This window comes from Microcaecilia unicolor, chromosome 2, assembly GCF_901765095.1.
Source record: "Microcaecilia unicolor chromosome 2, aMicUni1.1, whole genome shotgun sequence".
Classification (NCBI taxonomy): domain Eukaryota; kingdom Metazoa; phylum Chordata; class Amphibia; order Gymnophiona; family Siphonopidae; genus Microcaecilia; species Microcaecilia unicolor.
The window spans coordinates 501354607-501369517 of record NC_044032.1 but is presented as its reverse complement, the minus strand read 5'-3'; the positions used below and the strand labels follow the sequence as shown (position 1 = coordinate 501369517).

General features: G+C 42.0%; 1 protein-coding gene across 1 annotated transcript in view; it reads left to right on the top strand.

Moving 5' to 3' along the window:
• Positions 1 to 14911, top strand: part of MAN2B2 (mannosidase alpha class 2B member 2) — a 171375-nt gene that overhangs the window by 35973 nt on the left and 120491 nt on the right. The window contains exon 5 of the mRNA XM_030191167.1: positions 13946 to 14118. Coding sequence (XP_030047027.1) covers positions 13946 to 14118 — 173 coding nt within the window. The remainder of the gene's footprint in view (positions 1 to 13945; positions 14119 to 14911) is intronic.

The window sequence follows — 14911 nt, the reverse complement described above, 5'->3', positions numbered from 1 at the left end:
GTGCCTGGCTGTGGTAGCAGCGAGTGCACGTGTTCCCTTATCTCGTCGATTGGCTGGTGAAGAACACATCTGAGGCAGGAGCTCTACAGTCCATGCAGATGACTATTCAACTCCTGGAGCTACTGGGGTTTGTGATAAATTATCCAAAGTCCCACCTTCTCCCAGTACAGAGACTCGAATTCATAGGAGCTCTGCTGGATTCTCGGACGGCTCGTGCCTATCTTCCGGAGACAAGAGCCAACAATCTGTTGTCCCTCGTCTCCCGGGTGCGAGCGTCCCAGCAGATCACAGCTCGGCAGATGTTGAGATTGCTCGGCCACATGGCCTCCACAGTTCATGTGACTCCCATGGCTCGTCTTCGCATGCGATCTGCTCAATGGACCCTAGCTTCCCAGTGGTTTCAGGCTGCTGGGGATCTAGAGGATGTAATCCACCTGTCCATGAGTTTTCTCGAATCCCTACACTGGTGGACGATTTGGTCCAATTTGACTCTGGGACACCCTTTCCAAATTCCTCAGCCGCAAGAAGTACTGACTACGGATGCGTCTCTCCTGGGGTGGGGAGCTCATGTCGATGGGCTTCACACCCAGGGAAGCTGGTCCCTCCAGGAACAAGGTCTACAGATCAATCTCCTGGAGTTACGAGCGGTCTGGAACGCTCTGAAGGCTTTCAGAGATCGGCTGTCCCACCAAATTATCCAAATTCAGACAGACAACCAGGTTGCCATGTACTACATCAACAAGCAGGGGGGCACCGGATCTCGCCCCCTGTGTCAGGAAGCCGTCAGCATGTGGCTGTGGGCTCGCCGTTACGGCATGTTTCTCCAAGCCACATATCTGGCAGGCATAAACAACAATCTGGCCGACAGGTTGAGCAGGATTATGCCAACTCACGTGTGGTCGCTCAACTCCAGAGTAGTGCGCCGGATCTTCCAGGTGTGGGGCACCCCCTTGGTAGACCTCTGCGCATCTCGAGCCAACCACAAGATCCCTCAGTTCTGTTCCATACTTCAGGCCCACGGCAGACTGGCATCGGATGCCTTCCTCTTGGATTGGGGGGAAGGCCTGCTGTACGCTTATCCTCCCATACCTCTGGTGGGGAAGACTTTGTTGAAACTCAAGCAAGACCGAGGCACCATGATTCTGATTGCTCCTTTTTGGCCGCATCAGATCTGGTTCCCTCTTCTTCTGGAGTTGTCCTCCGAAGAACCGTAGAGATTGGAGTGTTTTCCGACCCTCATCACCCAGAACGAAGGGGTACTTCTGCATCCCAACCTCCGGTCTCTGGCTCTCACGGCCTTGATGTTGAGAGCGTAGACTTTGCCTCTTTGGGTCTGTCGGAGGGTGTCTCCCATGTCTTGCTTGCTTCCAGGAAAGATTCCACTAAGAGGAGTTACTTCTTTTTATGGAGGAGGTTTGCCGTCTGGTGTGACAGCAAGGCCTTAGATCCTCGCTCTTGTCCTACACAGACCCTGCTTGACTACCTTCTGCACTTGTCTGAGTCTGGTCTCAAGACCAACTCGGTAAGGGTTCACCTTAGCGCAATCAGTGCATACCATTACCGTGTGGAAGGTAGGCCGATCTTGGAACAGCCTTTAGTTGTTCGCTTTATGAGAGGTTTGCTTTTGTCAAAGCCCCCCCATCAAACCTCCTGTCATGGGATCTCAATGTCGTTCTCACCCAGCTGATGAAACCTCCTTTTGAGCCACTGAATTCCTGCCATCTGAAGTACTTGACCTGGAAGGTCATTTTCTTGGTGGCAGTAACTTCAGCTCGTAGAGTCAGTGAGCTTCAGGCCCTGGTAGCCCATGCTCCTTACACCAAATTTCATCATAATAGAGTAGTCCTCCGCACTCACCCTAAGTTCTTGCCGAAGGTGGTGTCGGAGTTCCATCTGAACCAGTCAATTGTCTTGCCAACATTCTTTCCCCGTCCGCATTCCTGCCCTGCTGAACGTCAGCTGCACACATTGGACTGCAAAAGAGCATTGGCCTTCTATCTGGAGCAGACACAGCCCAACAGACAGTCCGCCCAAATGTTTGTTTCTTTTGATCCCAACAGGAGGGGAATGGCTGTGGGGAAACGCACCTTATCGAATTGGCTAGCAAACTGCATTTCCTTCACTTACGCCCAGGCTGGGCTGGCTCTTGAGGGTCATGTCACGGCTCACAATGTTAGAGCCATGGCAGCGTCAGTGGCCCACTTGAAGTCAGCCACTATTGAAGAGATCTGCAAGGCTGTGACGTGGTCATCTGTCCACACATTCACATCTCATTACTGCCTGCAGCAGGATACCCAATGCGACAGTCGGTTCGGGCAGTCGATGCTTCAGAATCTGTTTGGGGTTTAGAATCCAACTCCACCCCCCTAGGCCCATTTTTTATTCTGTTCCAGGCTACACTCTCAGTTAGTTGGATAAGTTGTTAGGTCAATCTCAGTTATGTCCTCGCCGTTGCGAGGCCCAGTTGACCATGTTTGTTGTTTTGAGTGAGCCTGGGGGCTAGGGATACCCCATCAGTGAGAACAAGCAGCCTGCTTGTCCTCGGAGAAAGCGAATGCTACATACCTGTAGAAGGTATTCTCCGAGGACAGCAGGCTGATTGTTCTCACAAACCCGCCCGCCTCCCCTTTGGAGTTGTGTCTTCCCTTGTCTTTGTCTTGCTACATACGGGACTGACGAACACGAGCCGGTTCGGGTGGGAAGATGGTCGCACATGTGCGGTGCACATGGGCGCGCGAGGGCTAGCAAACGTCTTTGCTAGTGAAGATTCCAATTGGAGGGGGTGCCGTGGACGTCACCCATCAGTTAGAACAATCAGCCTGCTGTCCTCGGAGAATACCTTCTACAGGTATGTAGCATTCGCTTTTTCTGCAATTTTTATAGTGGACGGAATTATATCTTCTGGTCTTTTAAACAATAAAATCTTAGTTATATTTGAATTTAGTTTCAATTGTTTGCAAAAGCCCATTCTTGTATTCTATTTAGTCCATTATTAATTATGTCTGAAACATCAGAAATTACATCTGGGACTGGTACAAGTAAAAAAATATCATCTGCATAAGATAGTCTTTCATCTACATTCAATTTGATTTGACCCAGAGATGACATGAAAAAGTTAAATAAAATCGGAAAGAGCGGTGAGCCCTGAGGGACTGCACACCCCGATGACCAGTAACCACATAATTTTTTGTGAAAACTTACACTATCAGGCTTATTTTTGAAAGAGAAGGGCGCCCATCTTTCGACACAAATCGAGAGATGGGCATCCTTCTCTCAGGGTCGCCCAAATCGGCATAATTGAAATCCGATTTTGGGCATCCCCAACTGCTTCCCGTCACGGGGATGACCAGAGTTTATGGGGGCGTGTCGGCACCGTAGCGAAGGTTGGACTGGGGCGTGATTAAGAGATGGGCGTCCTCGGCCGATAATGGAAAAAAGAAGGGCGTCCCTGACGAGCACTTGGCCGACTTTACTTGGTCCATTTTTTCTTACGACCAAACCTCAAAAAGGTGCCCGAATTGACCAGATGACAACCGGAGGGCATCGGGGATGACCTCCCCTTACTCCCCCAGTGGTGACTAACCCCCTTCCACCCTGAAAAAAACAACTTTAAAAACTTTTTTTACCAGCCTCAACCATTGAATAATAAATTGCGGAACAGTTGAAAAAAATGAGACAATGATCTAAGATACATTGTGAGAATGAGCATTTCTTCAACAAGTTAGCAGTGCTGATAGCAGTTAATGGTGTAAAAGTTTCCCAAATTTAATCAGACTTAACTCCATCTAACAAAGCTGAAGAGGAATTTACCAAATAAACCGTTTTATCAATAGTGCTGGTCAGTACATCAGTACAAATCTTTAGTACCCTATTATGAAAAAAATCTGCTAAATCTTGAGCAGAAGGTACAAACATAAAAGAATCTAAAGGATTATTAGACACAGTTGTAAGGGATTTCATCAGTGAAAAAAGTTTGTTGCTATTGATGTTACCCTCATTTATCAACTGGCTATAAATACTTTTTTCTGGTTTCAATAATCTTTTTTTTTAAATATTGTTTAAAGATATTTATTTATTTGTTGCATTTGTATCCCGCATTTTCCCACCTCTTTGCAGGCTCAATGTGGCTTACAATACATCATGAATAGTGGAAATATATGAGAAAATAGACATTTAGTAGATAGATTTCCATGCCAGCTTATTTTATAATTTATTGGGCTTGCGCCATTGTCTTTGACATTTTCGACAACTAAGTTTTAGAGTTTTTAATTCAGAATTAAACCATGGCAAATTTTTTGTGAGAATCTACTTTTTTAAATTGCAAAGGCGATATATTATCCAATTAGATATAATTATACAAATTATCCCAGCAAGGTTTCAGAGAGTTATTAAGATTGGGATTATCAAGACATAATTGCATTTCAGACCAGTAACTATTACTATCAATTTTCCCCCTAGTCAAAATGGTTTTTATATTAGAGTATTTATATGGTTTCTTGAGACATAAATTGAACTTAAACAATAATTGAGAATGGTTTGACCATGGAACAGCAACCAGATGTTAGGAGTATATCAAAAGAGTCAAACTACTGATTAAACAATCGAGAACATGTCCCTTTTCGTGTGTTGTTCCACTATTCATCAAGTTAAGGTTACAAAATTCTATAAATTAACAACATTAGGATCGCCAAAGTCCTCTAAATGAACCCAAAATAATCAGTCTTTCAAATTTACAAGAATCTTATGTAATTATTTATTGCATTTGTATCCCACTTTTTCCCACCTATTTGTAGGCTCAAAGTGGCTTACAGGGTGTGGTTATGACATGATCATTTCGTAATAACAGGTACAATTCTTATAATTACATCCAATAAGTCCTGCTATGATTTTGACCAAGGGGCCTGGTGGTTGATAAATCAAAAAAATTCCAACTAAAGTGGAGTATTTTCTAGTAGTATAATTATAGAAGTCATCTTGAAAGTTACATAGCAAAATTCTAAACCAGGAGAGGACATAGAAGATTCAATAGAAAGCTTAAAATTTTGTTTTATAAATTATAGGTAGACCTCCACCTCTTTTGCCCTTTCTAGTGGAACAAAACATATCATAACCTGGTAAACAAAGGTGAGGTTTAATTGCGGTATCATCCTCTAACATCCAAGTTTCAGTAATAAGCATGAAACCTAAATCTAGTGTACAAAGACGATCCTGAAATATTAAAAACTTGTTGCTAAGAGACCTAGCATTATAATAAGCCGGGACTGGAGTTAAAGAACAAAAATAAGGTTGGGTAGGATGTATCAATAAAGGTGTTACATTTCTATGTCTTGCTTTAGTAGATTTAGATTTAGAATATATATCAGACAAGGTTCTTCTTCCTATAATAACTTCAGTGCTGCAAGGACAGAAATCCAGGCAGTCAATTAATTTTCTTTTAGAAATATAGGAAGATGTTTTAACTTTCAACCTAGGCATTGAAGATATCCGTACAGGAATTTTTAATTCACAATCTTGTAGAGTTCCTGAAGTCCCTGGGTTCAAACTAATTAACAACAAACATAAAATCAGTAATAGTTTCATCTTAAAATAAGATTCAAGATAATATAAAAATTTTAAATGTTAACAAATACTCGCTTCACAAATTCGCTTTGCAAAGGTGTGAGCCAGCATACCGCTAGGCAGTACAGTTTAAAAACCTTACGACTTCTAGCATCAAATTCAGTAGGCGGAGCCTGCTCCCATGCCTAGCACCCAGATGGAAAAGGCAACTATAACGAAGCTTGCTCCCATGCCAAGAACAGCGACAACAGTAAGCAAGCTATAATAAGAAGCACCACAATCAGGAACAGTTCTGTTCATCAGTCAGCTGCAGAATTGGTTTACAGATGGTATCACAGCATGGGTTTCAAAACCCCATGACGTCTAGTGTCAAATTCAGTAGGTAGGGCTTGCTGCCACGCCTAGCACCCAAGTTTATTCATGCCTTCAAAGAAATTAAGCAAATTGGTGAGGCAAGACTTCCCTTGGCTGAATCCATGCTGACTCTGTCCCATTAAAGCATGTTTATTTATATGTTCCGTAATTACTGGTCTGTAATTTCCTGTATCACCCTTGGAACCCTTTTTAAAAATCAGCGTTATATTGGCCACCCTCCAATCTTCAGGTACTATGGATGATTTTAATGGCAGGTTACATATTACTAACAGTAGATCAGCAATTTCATGCTTGAGTTCCTTGATTACCCTTGGATGTATGCCATCTGGTCCAGGTGGTTTACTATTCTTCAGTTTGTTGATTTGGCTCAGTGAGTCTTCCAGGTTCACAGAGATTTCTTTCATTTCTTCCACATCATCACCCTTGAAAACCATTTCTGGTACAGGTAGATCTATTACATGTTCTGTAAAAAACGAAGCAAAGAATTCATTCAGTTTCACTGCTATGGCCTTGTCCTCCCTGAGTGCCCTTTTTGCTCTTTCATGGTCTAACGATCCCACTGATTCCCTCGCAGGCTTTATGCTTCTGATGTACCTGAAAAAGTTGTTAATGTGAGTTTTAGCTTCTGCAGCAAGTTTCTTTTCATATTCTCTTTTTGCCTTCCACACTCCTCTGCCTTCTTTATCAATGCTTTGCATCTGACTTGCCAGTGCTTATGTTGCTTCTTATTTTCTTCATTAGGGTCCTTTTTCCATTCTTTGAAGGACATTCTTTTGGCTGAAATAGCTTCTTTTACTTCACCTTTTAACCATGCTGGCTGTCGTGTCCTCTTCCTTCCACCTTTGTAAATACGTGGAATGCATTTGGTCTGTGCTTCCAAGATGGTATTTTTGAACAACGTCCATTCCTGATATAGAGGGGCATAATCGAAAGGGACACCCAAGTTTTTCTGATGACGTCGTCGTAGGACGTCCCTGTGAAGGGGTGGGGAAATCCGTATTATCGAAACAAGATGGACGTCCATCTTTCGTTTTGATAATATGGTCGGTGACGCCCAAATCTGGAAATTTAGGTCGACCTTAGAGATGGTCGTCCTTAGACTTGGTTGTTTCTGATTTTCGGCGATAATGGAAACTGAGGACGCCCATCTCAGAAACAACCAAATCCAAGACCTTTGGTCATGGGAGGAGCCAGCATTCGTAGTGCACTGGTCCCCCTCACATGCCAGTACACCAACTGGGCACCCTAGGGGGCACTGCAGTGGACTTCAGAAATTGCTCCTAGGTGCATAGCTCCCTTACCGTGTGTGCTGAGTCCCCCCAAAGAAACCCAAAACCCACTACCCACAACTGTACACCACTACCATAGCCCTTATGGGTGAAGGGGGGCACCTAGATGTGGGTATGGTGGGTTTTGGAGGGCTCACATTTACCTCCACAAGTGTAACAGGTAGGGGGTATGGGCCTGGGTCCTCTGTCTGAAGTGCACTGCACCCACTAAAACTGCTCCAGGGACCTGCATACTGCTGCGATGGACCTGAGTATGACATTTGAGGCTGGCATAGAGGCTGGCAAAAAATATTTTTAAAGAATTTTTTTGAGGGTGGGAGGGGGTTAGTGACCACTGTGGGAGTAAGGGAAGGTCATCCCCGATTCCCCCCGGTGGTCATCTGGTCAGTTCAGGCACCTTTTCATGGCTTGGTCGTAACAAAAAAAAGGACCAAGTAAAGTCATCCAAATGCTCATCAGGGACGCCCTTCTTTTTTCAGTTATGGGTCGAGGATGCCCATGTGTTAGGCACACCCAAGTCCCGCCTTCGCTACATCTCCGACATTCCCCCGTGAACTTTGGTCGTCCCCGCGATGGAAAGCAGTTGGGGACACCCAAAATCGGCTTTCGATTATGCCGATTTGGGCGACCCTGTGAGTAGGACGCCCATCTTGCGATTTGTGTCGAAAGATGGGCGTCCTTCTGTTTCGAAAATAAGCCTGCATTTGTCCTAACCTTTGCAGCCAATACTTTTAGCTTCTTTTTAACCATTTTCCTCATTTTAGTATAGTCGCCATTTTGAAAATTAAATGCAGCTTCAGTAGATTTTGTTTGTGGCTTCATTCCAGATAGTAGCTCAAACTTTATCATGTTATGATCACTGTTTCCCAGGGGACCCAACACTGTTACCTCTCATACTATGCCCTACACACCACCAAGGATTAGATCTAAAATGCCCTCTTGTCCATTCCTGGACACGTTGCTCCAGGAAGCAGTTGTTTATTGCATCCAGAAATTTTTATCTCCCTGGTGCTCCCTGATGTAATATTTATCCATTCAATATTGGGGTAATTGAAATCAAAAGAAAAAAAGCAACACTGGGCCTTCAAGAATGAGACAACAGGAGTACTTTATTAAGCCAAAGACCCGACACGGGCCGTGTTTCGGCGCCAAAAAGGCGCCTGCCTCAGGGGTCAGGGCCTTAGACGCAATGCAAAGGCCTTTGCATTGCGTCTAAGGCCCTGACCCCTGAGGCAGGCGCCTTTTTGGCGCCGAAACACGGCCCGTGTCGGGTCTTTGGCTTAATAAAGTACTCCTGTTGTCTCATTCTTGAAGGCCCAGTGTTGCTTTTTTTCTTTTGGTTTCTTTGACTGTATACTGTATTACCCTCTCTGTCTGTACGGTAATTGAAATCACCCATTATTATACTGTTGCCCAATTTGCCAGCTTTCCTCATTTCTGTAAACATTTCTTCATCTGTCTGTTTGTTCTTTCCCAGTGGACAGTAGTACAGCCCTATAAGAATATTTCCTCCCTTCACACGTTGAATTCTATCCATAATGATTCCACTCTGCTATCTGTTTTATGTGGTATGTTTATTTTATTTGACTCAATTCCATGTTTAACATATAGCGCAACCCCCCCCCCCCCTCCAATTTGATCCTTTCTATTATTGCAATACAACATTGATTGTCCTCTTTCCACCAAGTTGCTGAGATGCCTATTATATCTACCTCATAATTTAGTACTATATACTCTAACTCTCCAATCTTATTTTTTAAGTTTCTAGCATTTGTATACAGATTGTGTTCTCCATGCATCTACAAGCTGTTTAGAAGTTGAAGGGGATAATGTGCATCCTTTATCCTGTTTTCTTCTTTAAACACACCTAGCTTCCTTTCAGCATTGTTGAAACCTCTGCTGGGATACCCTGAATGTCCTGTTTCAATAGTATCCTTCAAGGATACTCCATACCGAACCATGTGCTCCTGTGCAACTGTTGGCTTCCCCCTCCCCCCATTCTAGTTTAAAAGTTGCTTTATCTCCTTTTCAAAAGTTAGCGATAATTTCTTCAGTCAATCAGATCACCTTACAACAGTATTAGTATGGAAACAGATCTTTCCCAATCAGTTGACCATGATGTGTGTCCTCCAAATTTCCTGGCAGAGCCATGTAAGTATTGTAATAACTGCATCTGATTGCTGTAATACTTCAATTTATTTTTCCCAATAATGGTATGGAGTGTTGGTTTCTCAGACCAAATTTCAGCATTCCTGACGGCCGTTCAAGAGTGGATGAGGGTGAATATATTGGCTTTGAATTTGCAGAAGATGGAGATAATGATTGTGGAACGAAAGAAGGATGAAAGATAGCCTAAGTCAGTGGAGGTGTGTGGTGTGGAGATGATGATTAAGACTGAGATGAAATTGTTAGGGGTGTTATTGGATGTACATCTTACTATGGAATCTCATATTAATCGTGTAATTTGTTCATCATTTGCCCAATTATGTTTGTTATATCATTTGAAGCCAGTGTTGACTTTTTCTGATTTTCGTTCTGTTGTACAAAGCATGATGATATTGAGGTTAGATTACTGTAATTCTCTGTACAAGAATTAAAGCATTGCAGATAGTGTAGAATGATGTGGCAAGGGTGGTTATGGGTCTCTCACGGAGAGAACATATTACTCCCGCTTTGAAACATCTACATTGGTTGCCTGTGCAATATAGGATTCATTTTAAGATTTTGTGTTATCTTCATCAGACTGTGTATGGTAAAGTTGCGTGATTTTCAGTCAATAATTAAGCTGTTTGTATCTGCTAGGGGACTGAGATTTGATTTTATTAAAACACTGGCAACAGGCTTCTTGATGAGTACGCACTATGCTCTTACGAGAGTGGCAACCTTTTCGGTTACAGGTCCTGTGATGTGGAATATTCTACCTGGTTACTTGTGTTATTGTATTAATGCAGGACACTTCAAAAAGTTTCTGAAGGAACACTTATGTGTTTAGGCCTTTTAATATTTTGCAGCTGTTATTCCCTTGGGACAGCGGTTATTGTAATTGTCTGTATTATATGTTGTAATTGTGAATGTTTTATTGTTACCTGCTTAGGTTTAAGCGGGATATGTTTTATAAATAAATAAATACTTATTTTATTAAAAATTTCTAGCCCACACTATCTGCCATTCTAGGCAGGTAGCAATAAAAACAAACACAAGAAAATTGCAGATTAAAGCAAGACAACAACACCACCATACAAATGTTTCACAGTAAAGTCATGCTTGCCTCTTTAAAATAAACATAAGAAAACCCTGTAATAGCAAGAACAAACATCAGAAAAAGCAATGGGAAAAGTCATCTATAGTCGGTGCTTTGTTCTTTGACAAAGCTTTCAATGTTGCTTCAACTTCTTTCATCACCAAGGGTTCTTGATCATAAGGTGCAGGTGGAGGAGTAGCCTAGTGGTTAGGGCGGTGGACTTTGGTCCTGGGGAGCTGAGGAACTGAATTCGATTCCCACTTCATGCACAGGCAGCTCCTTGTGACTCTGGGCAAGTCACTTAACCCTCCATTGCCCCATGTAAGCTGCATTGAGCCTGCCATGAGTGGGAAAGCGCGGGGTACAAATGTAACTAAAAAAAAAAAAGGCTGCTGATCCACTTGATCTTTACGGTATAATGACTTGATCTTCTCAGTGTCATTCAATATGGATCCTGGAGCATCTTTTAGCATTCCAGTCCTAGATTGGAATTTTCTCCTTAATTCTCGTAGCTTTAGAAAAGCTGATCATGATCTTACTCTAATAGTTTCTGATTCTGGGGTCCTTTTACTAAGATGTGCTGAAAAATGGCCTGCGGTAGTGTAGACATGTTTTGGATGCGCACAGAATCATTTTTTAGCACACCTGTAAAAAAAATGCCTTTTTTAACATTTTTGCTGAAAATGGACGTATGGCAAAATGAAAATTGTCGCTCATCCATTTTTGGTCTGAGATCTTACCGCCAGCCATTGACCTAGCGGTAAAGTCTCACGCGCTAACTGGGCGGTAATGACCTACGTGTGTCAAATGCCACTTGATGCACGTAGCTGACACACACCAGAAACTAAAAAATATTTTTCGAACGTTTGTAGCGGATGCGCACCAAAAATGAAATTACCGCAAGGGCCACTCGGTAGCCGGGCGTTAACTCAGAATTGGCACATGTTGGGCACGCATAGATGCTTACGCGGCTTAGTAAAAGGGCCCCTGTGTTTTCTTGCATGCATTATTGTAGTATTTCTTTTTATCTTGTCTTGTGGGACATTGGAAATTTCAGCTAAATTACCCAGCTGTCTCTCTTTCTCCTATGTCTTTAACTTCTCTCTGTTTCGAGCAATTTTGAGAGTTATGTCGGTCATCCATTTTGATGGTTTGTACTTTTGCACCTTTTGCAGGGATTTTCACTTTTTTTAGAACAATTCTATTGATGTCTTCTCATAACTTCTCTGGTACTTTTAGTAGCCAATGAGGCAAATTGATTTCACAGGTGGTCTTTAAATTCTGGTGGTATATTTTCAAGATCATATTTCCTACTTTCATGATTGACTTGCTTTTTTTCAGCTATAGCTTTAGTTTGCATATTAGTAGTTAGTGATCTGTACCACAGTCAGCTCCAAGCTTTGTATTTGTTGATGTTATTGATCTTTTCTATTCTTGACTTCCATGTAGTAATTTGATTTTTTTTTAACAATCCATTGGGTGAAATCCATGCATATAGCTCCTTCTTGTGTTGGTAGAAGAAGGTGTTTGAAATGAACTGATGGTTGGCCTTGCAGAATTCTATCAAACATTTTCTAGCTCCATTTCTTCTGCCAAGCCCATATTTTCCAACCACTTGGCCACTTTCTTTGTTCCCAACGTCTGTGTTCCAAGACTATCTGTACACCTTGTTTGAATGTTCTCTCAATTTCAGCTTGTACTTGTTCATAAAGCTGATCAACTTTGTTCTCTTCTGCATCTATTGTTGGTACATATACCTGAATAATAGAGGTGTGAATGGGCATTCCTTGTAGATGAACAGAAGTTAAGTGTTCACTGACTGCATTTTATTTCATCAAAGTTTTTACAACCTTCTTAATTATAACACCATTCCTTCTTTGTCTTTCATTTTGAAATTTTTTCCGTTCCATTTCATTCTTGACCACATTCATCCTTCCTTGGTTCATGCTTTGCACATTCCATGTCCTAATGCACAAAACATCTTTGTAACTTCTGACTATAATTTCACGTAGAGCTATATCAACAAATAACCTAAGGACTTTGTTCCAACCACATCACAAATGCTGGCTTCTATAATTCAGTAAGACAGTAGTCTTCAGCTATTCCCTGGCAATCTATTGAGTGCCTTCTGACCTGAGAGGCTTATCTTCCAGCACTATGTTGCAATTTGTTTCATTGTAATTATCCATTGAGTAGATTGCCTGGCCTTTCTTCCACACAGGTTGTTGTCACAGAAATGTGATCCTATGCTGCCACCACTGTCTCATATGGCTACTATCCAGATTGGTGGTTTGTCGTAGTCTGGCACCTCAGCTGAGACCTGTCCACTTTGGGAGACCCTGCCAGTAGTTACCAGTGGTATAGCTCTCTGCATTATTGATGTACGCAAGCCTTTGTGGCACGACAAGCCACAAACCTAAATTAGAATAAGTCATATCCAACTTTTATAACTAGAATCACTTATTACTATGTCAATTTATTATATGAAAATAGATTATTCAGGCTGGGAAAATGGATTGTTCAGCCTGCTCATTTCCTGTACAGGATCATGAGCACACAGTTTATTGCAGAATATGAAAATAAAATGTTAAGAAACAATGGTTGTCTTGGGAAAATGTAGAAATCCTAGACTGGTGACATGCTTGGAATCAAGTTGCCTTGTTATTATATAAAGGGACTATTTAACAGTACAGAATAAAAATGCAACGGAAATAACACATGGCTTAGTTTTATAGTGACTGTAACAAGTGAATCAATTTGCTCTTATATTGGCTCCCACTCAGTACATATAGAAGATGAAAGAAATTCTTTAACAAAAGGAACCTCAACTGCCTGGGGTGCCCCAAACTATGGCTAAACCCTCAATAACGGTTACTATCACGGGTTCTAACTGATCCTCCAAACCCAACTGCAAGGAAAATAACTCATATAGAGAAAAAACCTTGCAGACAAAAAAAAAACAGAGGATAGTAGCCATTAATGAGGGGTTTAGACAGTTTGGGGCACTCCAGGCAGTTGAGGTTCCTTTTGTTAACGAATTTCTTTGATCTTCTGTATGTACTTAGTGAGAGCCAATATAAGAGCAAATTGATTCTCTTGTTATAGTTTCTGTATAGATTTTGCTCTTCAGCTTTTCTAGATTTTTGATAGTTTTATAGTGTACATCAGGCTGCCAGACATTGCTCATTCATAGCCTTATTTCATGGAGTCTTTGGTAATACCATCTTTGATGCTCCAGAGAAAGTGTACATGATGGGCGGTCACTAATTTTCACTAGATTGTAAGCTCCATAGAGAAAGGAATGTCTCTTGCATGTGTTTGTACAGTGCTATGAATCCTACAGTGCTACAGAAAGGTTTAATAGTAGTGGTAGGAAATGTTCTGCAGACTATACCATAAGTACTATGGCAGCTTATGTGAAACTGCTAACCAAGCTTAGCTTGCTTTTAAAAACACAGAATACCTTTTATTTTTCTTGCAGAAGGACATGGTTTTTTGTATGACACCTTTGGAGTCAGACCTGAGTTTTCATGGCAGGTGGATCCCTTTGGTGCCTCTGCTGCTACAGCCACGGTGTTTGCACTAGCAGGTTTTAATGCACACCTCATCTCCCGCATTGACTATGATGTCAAAGATAACATGCAGAATGCCAAGGTAAAAAAAAAAATACAAGATACATACCATGCTTCCTCAGTTGGGATTGGAAAGACATGTTTGCCATGCATTGCTTGTTTCCATTGATTGCATATTTGTTTATTTGGAAGATATATGATATTAGATTATATACAAGACTATGTTTGATTTAAAAAGAATATCTGGGTATTTCTAGGGTCATGTGATGCCAAGCTGATGAGTGGATGTGTGTGTGTGGGATAAGCTCCTAGTCCCTGATTCTGTAATCCTTCCTTGAACTTTTTTTTTTTTTTTTAACTATTATTCCACCTACTGAAAGTAGATATCTTCCAGACCAGTTCAAATACCTTGTGGCAATTGGGTACGTGGGAATGTCATCAAAATTACAACGTAAAGATCGAGAAAAGAGCCGAGTGCAAGATGCTAAAATAGTGGAGGGAGAGCCGGCAGACAGGTCATCTCTAAGCTCAGCATGGGTAGCCGAAATTGTCACTGAGGTTAAAGATGGTGAGTGTATCAGAGAAGATAGATGTACTGGATGAAGGCATGGCAATATTAAGCACAGATTTTAAAGCCTATCATCAGCGAGTGTTGGATTTGGAAGACCGAGTGCAAAAAGTAGAAGATGATCAGAGCAATTGACGTGACAAATTGATTAAAATGGAATGAGAGGGGGTTTATAGAACACTGCCCCTCAGACAGCCTGATCCATCTTAAGAACGCTAGTCCTGCCCCAGGAGGAAATGAGCCAGGAGAGTGGAGTCGGAACCAGGAAATATAAAGGACAGGGCCAGACTGAGGTTAAGGAGGCCCA